The sequence below is a fragment of the Pteropus medius genome, unplaced genomic scaffold, assembly GCF_902729225.1.
Source record: "Pteropus medius unplaced genomic scaffold, Ma_sr-lr_union100, whole genome shotgun sequence".
In the NCBI taxonomy this organism is placed as follows: Eukaryota; Metazoa; Chordata; class Mammalia; order Chiroptera; family Pteropodidae; genus Pteropus; species Pteropus medius.
This window is the reverse complement of record NW_024342473.1, coordinates 592,995-609,729: the sequence shown is the minus strand read 5'-3', so window position 1 is coordinate 609,729 and position 16,735 is coordinate 592,995. Positions and strand designations below refer to the sequence as shown.

The following is a 16,735-nucleotide window of genomic DNA, read 5'->3' as shown; positions in this document are numbered from 1 at the left end:
TTTGGAGGCACCAAGAGGTGGTTGGCCATTAAGTGGCTTTTCTTGTCAGACTTGGTGACTCTTGGAATTAGTGCCAGTGGGGAAAGAGCTTCCAGTAATAGGGCTAAAGTTTCTTTATGAAGTGTAGGGTTTGAGGTATGAGGTGCCAGGATTGGCCAGGGCTTTAAAGTAAAAAGGAATTAAGAGTCTTGGGATGGAATTGACAGAGAAAGTAATGGAAAAAGTTAAGAGCATCTGATTCAGGTCAGCAGAGCAAAGCAGAAAATAGAGAAGAGCCTTATCAGTTGTGGAAAGGAAGGGAAGTTTCTAAAGTCAGGCCAGCTGTGGTGATGGGCCTGTGCAGAGGTAGGCACTGATCTCCTTGCTCTCATGGGTTGGGCATTCTTTAGTAGGCACTGCCTGAAATGTTATATACTACATGAAATGTAAAAATAAACATATTTGTCCTTTGGTCTCATAACTTAGACAAAGTGGAATGCAGGTGGTTAGGAAGTTACTATTTAGTTTTCTTACTTCCTTTTTTCTTTTTTAAGAAAAGCATTCTGTTTGTACTTTGTGTTCTACTTCCTTAAAGAGTACTTTCACATATTTTGGCTATCAGCCAATCATTTTTTAAAAAGACTTTTATTATGTTTTTGTTTAAGGAGTGTGTGGTCTGTCTTTACTAGAGTCAGTTAGCCAGCCTCTCTCTCCCTCTCTCCCTCCCTTTTTTCCTCCCACCTTTCATCACTAACTGAAAAAAAAAGTGCCAAGGCATTATTACTACAGAATGACCCAAATTAGAGCTTTCAGGATATAGGAAAGCCCCCTGAATGTCAAAATACATGAGTCAGAAAACCTGGATACAGTTTTATTCTGCTAAGTGATTTCATCTTTGGAGCAAGGCTTTATCCAAAGTATGTATTTATGGAGTGATGTAGAAAAAGAATAAGGTCGTGGGGGATTATTAATAATATATAGCACATCAAAAATATAGTTGTGCTAATATCACCACACTATATGCATTTTTACTCTGCTTAGTTAGGGGCTATAACAATTTTTTTTCTCTCTTGAATACATACATGCTCTTTGTCATGAGCTTATATATTACATTAAAATAGTGAAGTATGCCTTAAAATAACCTGACTTTTATTAACTTAATTAACTTATTGAATGAAGGCACTTTTATAGATATTGGATATATAAAGATGAACAACACATGGTCCCCACCCTTAAGGAAATTATTTAGAAGAATGAGGTATAAGTATATGCTAGAAGTATATGGAAGATAACAGGCAAAAAGGAGAGTTCTACTATGGGATGTAGGGATGCCTGCTCTCTATTAGAGTAGAATATATTTGAGAGGGAGTTGTTACTATATAGGTGGGGATGGGGTGGGGTTTATGGGTAGGGGGGTGATCAGTTCAGTCCTAGTGCATTGTTACCAGGGCTATATAGTTCTGAGACATCATGACATTGCAAATAGCTTCATATGACTAATGTGAAGGGTGTGTATGGAGAAGTGGAAGGAGCTGATGCTAGAGAGTCAGGGGAGGTTGAACATTATCCAGAATATTTTTAAGTGGTTGACTAATATTAGTAAAATCAGGGAAAAGTTATCTGGCAAGTAGGAGGAGGCAAGATTCCAAGTTAGGGAGATCAATTTGCAGCTATTTAAGTAATCCAAATGAAAGTGCCAGGTGCCCAGATTCTCAAACTAAGTGATTAAAAATCAAGATGAAAACAAGGAGAATAAAAGTGTAGAAACAGTAAGACACGTGGGTAAAGGAGAGGGAGGAACCTGCTTTGGAAGATTTTAGAAATGCCAGTTTCCATCTGAGGAGAAGGTGGTTTAAGAAGGAATGATGATGAGTTTGGTGTTTGAACATCTTTAGTTTGAGTTGGTAAGAGACTTCCAGAAAGATGTGTTCTGTAGGTATTTGTAGCTGGAACTCAGAATAAAAGTTTGTCATCAGGGGTTGAGAGTCATCAGGTTTGAAGTCTTTGAAACTATGAGAGTAGATATGATAATCTAGGAATTCAAGAAGAAAAGTGTTGAGAACAAAGCATGAATATTTGGGGGTTGGGCCTGAAAGAAGAGCTGGTAAAGAGGGTTGAGAGAGAATGGTCTGAAAAGCATCACTGAATTTGTTGATAGAGGGCATCGGTGGTTACTGCTAGTGGGGTTTTACTGGTGTGCTAGAAGTAAAAGCCAGACTGCAGACTAATTCTGTATATTATATTGTGTTTCTGTACTGAATTACAGGTTTAAAAATTTTATTAAAATTAAATACTTAAGAGATACAGCAATTTTAGAGAATTAACCAACTCTTGTTTTTAAAAACAAAAAAGTTTTTAAAAAACTTTTATTTTAAAATAATTATAGACTCAAAGGAAGTTAGAAAAGTAGTAGCAAGAGGTCTTCCTGTATAGTCTTCATTCAGCATCCTCCAGTCACTTGTTCACTTTAACAAATGTCCTGGACTAGTGCAAATGCTAATGTTTGGGATGGATTATGGAACTCTACAGGTAGTGTAAATTTTGATTCTGTACCCTCACATGGCACAAGCCTGGAGTTTTGATTCTTACAGGAGCCTCTTACCCTCTTCTGGGAGCAAGGCAGATGGCAAGCTTCTTTCTTGTTTCTCAGCTGCTTTTTCACATATTGAACAACCTTTTTGAGGACCTTGGCTCAAAATAGGGGATTTACCTGCAACTATCCTATGAAATAGGCTCGAAATCAGGTATTCTATATCTATAGGCCAGTATCCCCTGAGACTGTTTTGGTGTCAACTGGAACTTTACATCTTTGAGTTTTTTCCTTTCTGGCACCTAGAAATTTCCTTCTCCCTTTCCCTTTTTTGAATTCAGCTGTATATTCTAATTTTTCATGTTGATCTGGCATTTCAGAGAGTGCATGTGGCACAAGGATGTATTAGTCCATTCTGCCTTATTGCTTGAATCAAAAGTCTAGTAAATGATTTCTTAATTTTATTCTCCACTTTATCCACAAAAATAATTTGAGGTCAAATTATATTACTATTGTTAAAAATATTATTTATTTTTAAAGTGGATATTACATACATATGGTATGATATTGGAAAGACAAAAAAGGGCATACATGTCTTCCTTCGCCCTGTTCCCTACCTACCCCACCCAGTGTGCCTTCACAGATACAACCAGTTATTAGTCTCTTATGTATCCTAGAAATAGACTGTGCACTAGTTTATTCTTTAACAGATATTAGTCTCTTATATATCCTAGAAATAGACTATACAGTTTTAAATTTTAAAAGTGTTTATAACTTTATAACAAATACTTAGGATTTTTCCATCTGTTCAACAAGTAGCAATTGTAGTTTTCTTCTCTCAGAGCTTTTGAGAAGGAACGTTATACTAATTGTATATTACATGTATGTTTTTTATATATATGAAAGGATTATCTGTTTTAATTTTTGTTTACTTCATAAAACCCTCAGAATGTGACAAAAACTGACAAAATAGTGTAAACTGTTGATTTGAATGTTTTAAGTTACGTGGACTATTAAAATAATAGAACATTAGCCTTAATTTTGGGGAGATTGTGAAAATGATATTTTAAGAAACTGGAATCTTATTGAGACACGTTGAGGATGTCCTTTAAAATTGTTCTAATTACTAATCAGTAAACGCCGTCAGTTTTCATATGTGCAAATAATTGCCCAAAGCAGGAGGGGAGGGGCGGGGGAGACCATCTATTAAAGATGAAGCCCTCTCTTTTAGGTTCCTTTACCACTATATATACCATTGATTGTCTGACTACAACTTGATGAAATTCAGTGACATGGAAGCAAGAAATGGAAGCCTTTGACCTAATATGTTTTCTTCCTTAGATCAACCTCTCCACTTCTCCTACACCTGCACAGTTAATAAGCCGTTCCCAGGCTTCCAGTTCTACCAGCGGCAGTATTACCCAACAGACTATGTTACTAGGGAGTACCTCCCCTACCCTCACGGCAAGCCAAGCTCAAATGTATCTGCGAGCTCAGATGGTAAGATGTGAGCTACCAAATTTTTTCAGTGTTCAAGGACTTGAGAGAGATCAAAATGTTTCTTCATTTGATGCAATTAGAGACATTTTTCATATTTAAGAAATGTTTAACAGTTTTTTATGTGCATGTGCTTAGCCCTTGTACATTTATGTCATGAAAAATTCTACTTTTAATTAGTAGGCCTTCTTGGTGTATCAAATAGTAATTAGCAACATTGGGAGCTAACATTTCTGTAACATAGTGATTATTTTTTAATAGCAGATTTCATTGATGTCAAACTTTTTTCCACATTTTAACATCTCTGAAATTGAGATGCATTTTATAATTGATGGCATCTTACAGTTATAATTGGTGATATATAAAAGCATTGTGTATCTTTGATATCTTAGATTCGATGAAATAGAAATGTTAACTTGGTTGTTAACTTTGTTCGAATTTATATTGTGGAATCTTCTGAAATCTGGATTGGAAATCCTGGTAATTTACCAGATAATTCTTAGCTTTGGTTATTTCCATCTCAAATTCCGTAAGGTGATTTGTGTTTTTGTACTCATTTTGATCTTTTATTAATATAAGAATGTTAATTTGGCTATTTTGTATTTTAGTACCTACTAATTTCCTAATTTAACTGTTGAGCTTCTTTAAGGAATGTAGAAATTGGTTGACATTTACTTTATTTGATGTCTCTACAGATAGCTGGAAAAAAGCTCTGGCCCTAATATATATTTTTTTATTTTTTTGTCCGATGAACTGAATATATATATCTGGATCCCCAGATTTCAACTAATATTGCAAAGAAAGTTTCCCATCATATTTCTAACAGAAAGCAATGACATGACCCACCTTTTATTTATAGATTATTCAGTAGCTATTACCATGTTTCTGGATTTTTCGCCCCCATGAAATCTTATTTAATTAATAATATGCTTTAAAATTAGGCTGAACCATTTGAAATGGTTGTAATTTGACTGTTTTTGATCCTTTGCCAGTTTCATATGATTTAAGCTAAATAGAACATCTTCTCTTTAGGTTTAGTGCTTTCAGCTCTATGTTCTGGAAATTACTTTCTCCTGAAAGTTATACTTTGTTGTTTAATTCACTTAAATTTAATATATAAAAGACTGAAGTTTAAAAGATCCCTTGATTAGTAATTTTAAACAGGAATGGTTTTTGAAGAACCGATTAACTCTAGGCAATTTTGAAATAAAGTATTTACACATTCTTTGAAACAACTGTCATAATTTACTAAGTTGGGTTGGATAATCCCTGGGTAGATTGTATTGCCTTTTTAAATTAATGGTCTTCTGTTTTAGTATTGAAAAAGTCAGTTCAAAAGAGATGATTATAAGTAAATAAATCGAGTATGTCTTTCCTTCCTTTATTATTAGTTTTTTATGTGAAGCTTTTTTGCAAGCTGTTTTGTTGTTGAATTTTGACATGTTGTGGCATTTACTTTTAGAATGAATTTTTCTTTATAGGTAATTTTAAAATAAAGGGCAACCTAGGTTTGTAATGCAGATCCTATGTAATTGAGTGAAATATGATAGTGGAATAGTGGCATGGTTATCCTTTGTGATAAACAGGACTGAACAGACTTTTGGGTGTTTATTTTCATGTTTCTAAAATTTAATTTGTATTCAAGAGTCGTGGCTGTGGTTGTCTAATCCTGCCACAGTAGTTTTGAGTTGGGAGAAGTTTAAATATAATAGCTTATTTGGGGCAGAATTTGGTATGAGGATTTCATATTACCAAAATACGTATTCTTTTTTGAGCACTGATTTATTTTTCTACTCATCAGAATCATGAGCTGTTTCAAAAATGTTTGATTTCTTTTTTTTTTTTTTGAGTTCTCTATTATCAGAAACTTCTCTTTGTCATGTAAACCCTTTTGCTTAGGAGGAAGTCCTAAACTGCATTGTCTTTCTGTCACAGATTTCAGTCTCTTGCCTGCTATACATTGTGTGTGAGACATGTTCTTTTGTCTTAGGGTATTTTTTTGGTTTTTCTGTCTGTACAGCTGATTTTCACACCCGCTACCACTGTGGCTGCTGTACAGTCTGACATTCCTGTTGTCTCGTCGTCATCGTCATCTTCCTGTCAGTCTGCAGCTACTCAGGTGAGCTTGTCTAGCTTCATAATGTGGTACTTGAGGTCTGGATCTTCAGGTTAAAGATAAACATATATTTGTGCTTAAGTTACTGATGGATTCAGTGCTCTTTGTCATACATTTCAGATAGAAATTTAATAAAATACAATAATAAGAAATTTTTTTCTATAAAAATTATAATACCATTAAACAGATACCTAGGTTATGTAACATTAGTGAAATGAGTTTTTGCTATGACATTGTATGTTTAGTTTTATTGTAAAGCAGACATATTTCTCTTAAGTGAGATGTATTCTTTTGTGTAGATTCTTTTGTAAGCAGTTATCTAACAACTAAGTCAGATGGTTTTTAAGCTTAAAAATGAATCAAATTGGGCAAATTTTAAATTAAAAAAATTGAATAGAATATTCAATGAAAAAATGAATAGAATATTGAATATAACTTTGGTACTACAGGAAAAAAGGACCTTAACTTTCTCTTCACACCATTCACAAATATAAAACTAGAAGTAGAAGGTAGACCTAAAGATAATAGCCAAAACTATAAAACCTGTAGAAGAAAACGTAGGGAATATCTTTACGACTCTAGAGTAGGCAAAGCTTTCTTAGGTCACAAAAAGCACTAACCATAAAAGAAAATAATGACAAATTGGACTTTATCAAAATTAAAAACTGTTCTTCAAAAAACACTGTTACAAAAATGAAGAGGCAAGCCACAGACTGAGGGAAAATGTTTACAGTACATGTATCTGACGAATGACTTGTATTTAGAATATACAGAGTATGCTTACAACTTAATAATAAGATCATGAGCAACTCAATTACAGATGGAGAAAAGATTTGAAGACTTAACAGAAAAAGACATACAGAAGGCCAATAAGCACATGAAAAAATGCACAGCATCATTAATCATTATAGGAATGCAAATAAAACCATAATGATATCACTGCACACTCACTAGAATGGCTGATATGAAGGAGACTGGTGAGAATGTGGGGCAACCCTCCTACATTGCTAGTGAGAATGTAAAGTGGTCCAGCCACTTTGGAAGACAGTTTATCAGTTCCTTATAAAGTTAAGCATATGCTTAACATGTGACCCAGCAGTTCCACTTGTAGATGTTTGCCATGAGACATTTGAAAACATGTATTCACGTAGATATATATCCATAAATATGCATAGCTCTGTTCAGAATAGCCCCAAACTAGAAATAACCAATGTCCTTTAACTGGTGAATGGATAAACAAATTGTGAGTTATTACTCAGAAATAAAAAAGAACAAACTACTGATGCATCTCAGAAACATTATAATTAGCAAAAGAAGCCAGACACTAAAGAGTATATATACTCTGATTCCATTTATATGAAATTCCAGAACAGGCAAAACTAAAGTGAAAAAAATCCAGTTGGTGGGCCTGGGGCAGAAGGTTGGGGAGATTGGGAAGAGGCATGAGTGAACTTTCAGTGAGATGAAAATGTTCTATATCTTGATTGGGGTGGTGGTAACCTGGTATATAGACATCAAAACTCATCGAACTGGTTTGTTCATTTCATTACATGTAAGTTACACCTCATTAAAGTTGATAAAAATGTATTGAGTAAATTTTAATTTAAAATGACTGAGTAGAATATTACTTTGTATGAAAATAATTTGATATTTTTCCCTAGTTAATGTTTTAGACTATATATGGTAGAAATTGGTGTATCTTAGGGTCATCCTTGGCTTCTTATTTTTAATTTAGTAGTCTCAGTCTTCTGGTAAAAAGCAAAAAATGAGTAATAATAATCTTTGGTACTTTTTATAAAACCTCTTTATATATTATTTATAAAACCTCTTTATATATTATTTAATAATAAAGGCCAGTTTTCATATATCAGCATATAAAGATGGTGATCAGTTAAACTCGGGTTTCTCCTAACGAGCTCTGTGACCCTCCTTAATTCCTTCCCTTTGTTGGACTTCAGTTCCAACATATTTACAAAATGAGAACTTTGTCTTTGTTAACTTTAAGATTTTTTCAGCTCTAAACTTTTATATGTCTCTTTGTGGAATAGATTTATTGAAGTGGTGATCTTATTGCTTTGTTTCAGTTTATTAAAACCTAATAGAGCTAGATAATGATCAATTTCCAGAATATTTTAAATTTTATTTCTTATTTATACTTTGTCCCAGCTAAAATTTTAATTGAGTTCTAAGATACATACAATAAAAGAAGATAAATTGAAAACATGCAAGAAAAACACAAATAAAGGAAAGTGGCATGGAGCTAGGAGTGAAGTAGCTATTTAGATTACATGCATGAAGTCCTGCATGCACTTAAGTTCAACTCCCACTCTAGTCATTTACTAGTAATATATGGCTTTAGACAAGTTACCAATCATCTCTAATAGTTATATATACTTGCAGGGCCTAAGTCGAAGAATGAGTGATATGTATGTTTAGTATCTGGATCATTATAGGTACTCATTAGTACTTTTTTTCCAAGGGAGGGAATAGGGGTATCTGGGTTCATATTCTGACTTTAGCAGTAATTGCCAGCTTTGTCACTTGGTAGTTGATCGATTTTAGACAAGATCATAGTAGAGCATAGGGTTTATAACTTTGGACTCTAAAGCCAGATGTTATTTAATATGAGATACATGCTCTACCACTTTCTCAGTGTGTATATCCTTAATCTCTTGCCTGTTTCAACAATATAAAACAAATATTTAGAAAATAATTATAATGTGTACTTCATAGGGTTATAGTAAGTATTAAATATGTTAAGTGAAAAACAACAGTGTCTGGTACATAGCTAGCACTTACTAAATGTTAGCTGTTATTGTTACCTGTGCTAAGCCTCAATTTCTTCACTGTAGAAATAATAGCTCATAGTTGTTACAGGGAATAAATGAGACAAAAATCATAAAGTACCTAGCTTAACTACCTGGCACTTAAAGATATCACATGCCATTAATTACTATTTTCGTTATACATTCTCAAAAGATGAGTCACAAATTTGGTTCTTAGCTTTGAGGTAGCTAATGGTAAAGAGAGAAGTGCAGCCATTTAAAGGATTTACAGTTTCCAAGGTAAAATAAACCAGTTATTAGGAAAATACAACTAACGTGCTCTAGAGCACAGTCTATCTTGTGGATTCTTATGGAGAAAACATCTTACGATGTCTTTAATAGCATTATGAACATAGTCAAAGTAATTTATGAAAGTGACTTCAGTTTGATGTGATCCAGGTATGTGGCTCTGTGATAATCTGACCTAATTCAAGGATAAACTTTGAAGAACCAAAGGAATGGATTAACCTTTAGGAATTTTTCTACAAATGTTTTTCTCTGCTGTGCTTTCGAAATGGTAGTGAATGAGGCTGGCAGTGGTAGGTGATGCTAATACTTTCAATATTCTTGTGGTCACTTTCCTCAAGTTCATGGTTTTTATTTTTGAAAAATTTGTGCTCTAATTCGTTGATTTTAAAGCTAGTATTTGCAGTTTTTAAAACAGTTTGTAATTGAGAAATACCAAATTCGAAGTTTTATTTTAATATTTTCAACTGATAGAAGTCAGTATAAGTTAATTTTTTCTTAGTATTAATATTTATTTATAGCATATTGTCAGAAATGAGAAAATTGGAATATCCTACCCTTATTTACTATTTTAAATCTTCCATCCCTTCTTTCCACCATGCAAAAAATTTTTTTTTAGTTTTAAAAAATGTGATTTTCAAAAAGATATCATAGGACTAAAAGTATGATTATGGCAAAGTAAGATATCTTATTTATCATGGCTATCTGGGAAATGTTAGAATTGAGGAGAAAACAGCCCTTTGGATTAAAAATCTAGAAACTCAGCTCTTCAGCTAGCAATGTGGAATTAATTCTTAGTTTCCTCATCTGCAAAGAAGGGATGGTACGATTATTCATGCATTATTTGTTAGATCCAAATGAAATAATTTGATCATAGGAAAAGTTAGATGAAATGAAAGTTGGACATTAGAGTATCCTAATATTCTTTTTTCTTTTAAATCATGTTCCTTCTTGTATGTTTCAAAACTCATACTGAATGATGAGTTCTGGGTTGCAAAAGAGGATTTATTTTTTACATCTTTATATTCTTTATTTAGAAAGGGTGGGTTCTTTTTAAAAGTGAAGCTCTGTCAAGGAAATCTGATTATGTGATCTTTCTATTAATAGCTAAATTATTGTGTAATATACTTTAGAAGTATAGTTTACATGTTTGAAATTTGTTGCAATTGTTTAAGCCAAGATGACCATAGATATTTTAGCCATAGTCTAAAATCTATTTATATGTAGTGTATAATATATAAAATGCACACATATACATTTTCTTTCAGAATTCCAGAAAACAAATGGAAAATTAGAAGAAAAGAGTATATTATTCTATAGGAATGAACTGCTGCAGATTTTAGGGTTCATTGTGTCAAATTTTCATTTACATTGTGAATATGCTTTTCATTTGAAGGAAAAATTTCAAATTCTCAAGTTTTTAAGATTTTAATGTATCTTAGATATTCATTGAGATTTTTTGGTTAAATGTGAACAGATTTTAATGTTAGCCTAAGAAGACCATAAGTAGAACTAAATACTTACCCTCCCTCCCCACCCCCCCCCAAAAAAGTTCCATGTTATATTTCTGATAGAGGAGTATACCTCAGACTTCTGGAGTTTCTATTATTTATGCAGCACTGAACTGTGGGGTGTACAAAAATGAATGTCAGAGATGTGAGAGCCTGCCAGCCAGAGTCTCAGCATTTCACAGACAGATATGAGTAATTCTGAAATAAGCTAGACATTTGTCAGTTCTGTAAACCGATATGATCCAGATTCTGTGAGAAAAGCATTATATAGGGGAAGAGAAATGATTTCTAACCAGGGACTTCAGGGAAGTTTCTTTGGGAGAGTGAGTAGGATTTTAACTGAGCCTTGAAAGAGCTTTGAGGAAGAGGGGCATTTTAGGCAAGGGGAACTTGAGCAGGGCTCTAAATGAAGGGAAGGCAAGGCAGTTTGGATAAGAGTGAGCAGAACATTTTGGGTAGAATATGAGAACTGTGGACTGGAGTGGTGGAAAATGGGACTTGAAGTAGTTTGGGCCTAGACTTTGGAGGGCTTTGAGTGGCAAGATGAGAAATATAGATTTTAGCATATTTTATTTTTGCATTAAATTTCAATAATACAGCAGTTTTTGGTCCACTTATATTGCTATGAAATATTTGACAAAAATCAGAGAAGATACTCCATATGGTCTCACTTAGAAAATTCTTTCAGTAGCTTAGGATAGAATTTATTAAAACCTCAAATGCTCTGAAGTAAACATTTGTTTAGTGCCTGCTATTGGCTGAACACTGCATTTAGTACTGGGAAAGAGAAAGTAAAGCCTTTGAGTATCAGTTAATGATACAGTTGTAGAGACAGAACACACATGAAACTAAAGAATATTGATAAAGTCCCAATCTATCATTTGCTTTGTCACATTAGAATCTCTTACTTCAATTTCCCTCCCAGGGCCAGTGCTAGCATAAATGTATTTGGTGCATTCATTCCAGATAGGCAAAAACTTAGACAACTATTGGAGAGGCATTTTCTGCTTTGCTGTTTGGAAGTGTTATAAACTTCAGGAGAGAGTAATTGGGATAATCCTTGGCACCATACAGACTGGCAGTGTTTAGAATAGCCTGGGGTATTGACAGGAGCCATCACAGAAACCATTTCAAGGCCATGCACAATCTTTTCAGTTCATGAGGTCTCCGTTCTCACAGGCATGTGAGTATTCTGTAACAACAAAATTTAACTTATCTTAAAATAGGAGTTAATGAGAAATGCTTCATATAATTATCACAATGAAGTAGGTAATTTGATGAACTTGTTTTCTTACAAGATTAGTGTTTCTTTATAATCTCTTGAGAGCTGGTAACTTTTTTTTGGTTACCTGTATCTCATCTTTATTAAGACAACAATATTGTACCCATACTCTCCTAATTATGTGTAGTAACTTCTCACAAGTTTATGAGGTGCTTTTAACCTTAAAATATTTCACAGTCCTGGCATGGAGAAGTGAGACTGAAGTTGAAGGAGTTGCTCATTTTACCCTGTACACCCTGGGCTCTCCCACCTCTGCAACTTTGTTCAAGTTTTCCCCTTTTCTGGAATGACCTTGCTCTTCCTCCTTCTCTTTGGCTGTCTCCCAGCTGATAACTAAAATGCAATATGTTGCAGAGTAATTTACTCATATTCATAGTTCATTTGCTGTATATTATCTATATATTTATCTATGAATGCCACTTAATATTTAAGATAAGATTACTTAGAATAATAACTCCCCTTTCCTTCAGGATTAATTAGTTGTTTCAAGTGCTTGGTGCTTTATGTATGAAAAGCATACTATAAATGTGTTGTCATTTTGTTATAATGGGAATGATTACCACATCGGTTAATATCACTTGTTTCATCCTTATTTTTTGTTATGTGGTTCTCAGGTTCAGAATTTAACATTACGCAGCCAGAAGTTGGGTGTGTTATCTAGCTCTCAGAATGGTCCTCCAAAAAGCACTAGTCAAACTCAGTCATTGACAATTTGTCATAACAAAACAACAGTGACCAGCTCTAAAATCAGCCAACGAGATCCTTCTCCAGAAAGTAATAAGAAAGGAGAAAGTCCAAGTCTGGAATCACGAAGCACAGCTGTCACCCGGACATCAAGTATTCACCAGTTAATAGCACCAGGTGGGATAAAACTTTGTTGAAAATAGTTGCATTATTCATTTTCTTAGCAGGCAGAGCAAAACAAAAGATGTTCATTGCTGGAACAAGAATGATACTTTTAAAATATTTTAAAATGTGCATTTCTTAAGTTAAGAAAAAGAACATTTCAATATTGAAAAAAAATCAAAAGAGTCCAATAGCTAAGACAAATTACAATAATAAAATAGTGGTTTTTTTGGTCAGTCGACATTTGAATAACATCTTTATGTGCTGGTCTCATTATAGCAACAAAACCTTTTATTGCTTTGACAACAAGATTTGTCTGTAGCTTATTTAGTATGCTCTAGTTGTCATAGGTGAAAATTTATCACTTTCCAAAAATAAGAATTATGCATAATGATTTTCTTTACTACATTGCCTTTTTTCCATCTCTGATTTCATCTCAGAAGAAGATGTTAGAGAATCAACTAAGTCATTTTCATTGTTGTTAATCTTTGAATTCCACGTGCACTTCGTCTGCTATTTACAGATAACCTTGTTACAGGGTTCTCATGCTGAAAATGCTGGGGCCATCCAGAGTGAGTTTCATTACTATCTCTTCTGTTCATCTCAGAATTTCTCAGTGTTGAGCTTTCTTCATGTCTAATAAGATAAGGAATTATCTGCCTTCTTTAAAGTTAGCACTATTTACTTTGTCATCGATTGCATCTTTTTTTACCTTCTCATGATCTTCTCTTGTAGTTATTATTGTATCTTTTGTCTCCCTCATGCTGGATTTTTTCCTTTGCTTCTCAAGATTTAGGTCTCCCCTATTCTTAATATATCTGCACATATTTTAATACTAGTGTAATTATTGTTTATTGAAAGTATGTGTATGTGTGTTACGCCCTGGGCTAGACACTTCACTTTTGTTTCATTTAAAAAAAAATCCTCTTTTGATCCAACCTCATCAGGTAAGCATCTTCTTTCTATCCTTTTATAACTCTGCATTACTTTTAAGGATTCGTTTTACACTACCAGAGTCTGATTTTTCTCCACCTAAACCTATTTCTCTTTTCATGTTTCCTCTGTGCTAATATTGCTAACATTCTCTACATCACCCAATCTCAAAATGTTGGAATAGTTTGATTCCCCTAGTTAGAAATCTCTCATTACTTTGAAGCTGTATAGCATTTTTATGCTCCTTTATAGTACTTTTTCTTTTATAGTTATTTATATACTAACTGATCTTAGCTTTTCTATTAGATAGTAAATTCTTTGAGGGTAGGATAGTAATATCGAGCACTTATGTGTCTGGCAGTTTACATTTATGAACTCTTGCAATCTTTCTTCACATTCACCTTTTCATCCTTTTATCTGGAGAGCACTGTTACCTTACATGTACTGATCTACAATAGGTGGACAGTAAATATTTATTGGATTAATAATTGATTTTTTTCCATTTGAATTGTGGAAGTTATAGCACAGTTTTTTCCATTTTTACTAATTAGGTATCACTGCTTATGCTTAAACCTAGATTAAGTGCAGACTTTGTTATAATGTTTAAATTAATAAATATATTCATAGTATAGTTAGATGTGAATTTTTTTATACACGTCTGTGTGCAAGATCCTACTCTCTCTGTGGCTTGACAACAGGATTTTTATACTGAATTATCCAGAGTATTCTTAGCCTCAAACCGGTCTCTGGCCCATGTTGATAGGGGTCAGTGAGGAGGCAGCAGTGACCTACTGTGCTTGGAATGACTGCTCATGGGACAGTTTTTAGTGATGCCCTAGTTTTGATAGATGATAAAGGAGGGTAAGTTAATTTCCTTGCAAAGGGAATACTGCCTTCAGAGAAAGCTAGGAAATCTTTTAGGGTTAGTTCAAGCAAGGGAGATCTATTTTCAGATTTTCGGTCTCCCTGAATTATCAATACCTGGTTCTAGTTGACACTTATTCTTCCCCCCTTTATTGATAGTGTGATAATTTCCCTTATTCTGATGGGAATATTTTATGTAGGTATGGAGGTGACCAGAAAGCTGAAACCATCAAAGAGTCTCAGGACAAATGCAATTCCAAATTCAGATCTTATGTGTATTAGCCAAAATCCAGTATTCCATGGTGTCGTTGATTAGAAACTAAACCAAATGGAACATCCTAAATCACATAAACTTTTGCAGCTATCAGAGTTATAAATTTGTTAAAATTCCTTCAAGCCTTATGCTACAGTTATTCAAAGCAACTTGTATTTTTTAGAAAGTCAAAAGCTATATTTTCCCACCCTTTTAGTTTTTCTGCTCTTGCTATTGGGAAGTTGTTTTGAAGCTATTTTTTTTGGAGATGTTCGAATTGATAATTTGTCCTTTTCCTCAGTTAGAGAAGCGCTTGATCCTACAGATCACTTTCAAATATTAAAAAATCTATTTGTGTTCTGATGTAGTATTATAATGGACATGGTTATTGTTTCCTTGTATGTATTTCTAGGGTGCTTAAATCATTTTGTTTTATTCATTTCTTCTTGCAGGTGGCATTCCACTTGATAGTTAATAATTCTATTTTTAATATATAATGATAAACTTTAACCAGATGTCTAGAAATTGTTATTTTAGAGCTCAAGTTTTTTATAGTACTTTTAGAGCTTTTATGAAATTAGTCTAGTTGGGAAAAACATAACACCATTTTTTGCAGATATTAATTCAGTGTGTAGTGAAAAGTCTACATTAGTTTACTCAGGCTGCCATTAAAAAATACCATAGACTGGGTAGTGTAAACAACAGAAATTTATTTTTTCACAGTTCTGGAGGCTGTAAAGTCTTAAGATCCAGGTCTAGCAGTGTTTGTTTTTTGGTGAGAGCTCTTTTCCTGGTTTGCAGATGGCTACCTTCTAGCTGTGTCCTCCCATGGCCTTTCATCTGAGTGCTAGGAGACAGGATAGCGAGCTGTTAACTCGTTTTATAATGGCACTAATTCTGCTAGGTCAGGGTCCCACTTTTTTTATTACTTTATTTAACCTTAATTACTTTCTTAAAGGATTTATTACCAAATATAGTCACATTAGGGCTTAGGGCTTCAGTATGAATTTTTGGGGACACAAACATTTAGTCCATAATAAGAACCCAGACTCAGGACTGTGAGTTCTTGAGATTTCACGCAAGTCACTTAATGCTCAGAGTTTCTTCACTTGTAGTACATTGGATTTGTGTAGTACCCTGTCTTCCTCATGGGGTTGTTGTAACTATTAAATGAAATAATATATTTAATAGCTTACAATAATATATCTAATTATTTATAGAAATTAAAGAATTCTATTACATGTGTGAGAGATGATGCCAGTCATTAACTATCCAAATATAAGACCCCCGACAATAATAAAGTGTGTATTAAAATCAGAGAAGTAAACAAACATGATGATTCTCCAAAGCTCTAGGGCTCTTTTTATACAGAAATATTGTTTCAGATATCCTTATAATTATTTTGTAATATATGTTCTTGTCAGTTGGACTTATGTACTAATATATAATAGACTCACTTCGATTTCTGACCAAAGAAAAATTTCATCTTGGTAAAAGGATAAACTGTTAATCTATTGAATTATCAACTCTAGAATATAAAAAGATTGTTTACTTGCTAGAGCACAGAAAAAATTTTTATTCCTATGACTATAATATCCATTGTACTCCAAGAATATGTAAATTTTAATTATAACCTAAAGAGTTGAATTAAAGTGGGCCTTGGCTATTATAAATGGGAATAATAATATGTACCTACTCCACGGGCATTTTTTTTTCATATGAGAGATGCGAGAGTACCTTGAGCCCCTTGAAGGAGAGGCTCTGTATAGAAATCCAAGATTTTATTGAATACTTTATATAGAGTCTTTATCAGTACATTTATAAAGTGCTGACATAAATTTTTAGTCTTAGTT

At 33.5% G+C, this 16,735-nt stretch overlaps 1 protein-coding gene and 1 non-coding gene across 13 annotated transcripts in view; one reads left to right on the top strand and one right to left on the bottom strand.

Annotated features, from left to right (window-relative positions):
* PHC3 (polyhomeotic homolog 3) overlaps positions 1 to 16,735 on the top strand; it is an 80,873-nt gene that overhangs the window by 17,360 nt on the left and 46,778 nt on the right. For all 12 annotated transcript variants that reach the window (XR_005653320.1, XR_005653316.1, XR_005653317.1 and 9 more), the window contains exons 5-7: positions 3,851 to 4,009; positions 6,027 to 6,125; positions 12,601 to 12,847. Coding sequence is in view for 7 of the 12 variants with exons in the window: in XM_039865006.1 (XP_039720940.1) it covers positions 3,851 to 4,009; positions 6,027 to 6,125; positions 12,601 to 12,847 (505 nt within the window). In the remaining 5 variants the exon portion in view is untranslated. The remainder of the gene's footprint in view (positions 1 to 3,850; positions 4,010 to 6,026; positions 6,126 to 12,600; positions 12,848 to 16,735) is intronic.
* On the bottom strand, positions 10,134 to 10,257 carry LOC120604771 (small nucleolar RNA SNORA40). The gene has a single exon (XR_005653419.1). It is a non-coding gene; the product is annotated as a small nucleolar RNA SNORA40 (small nucleolar RNA).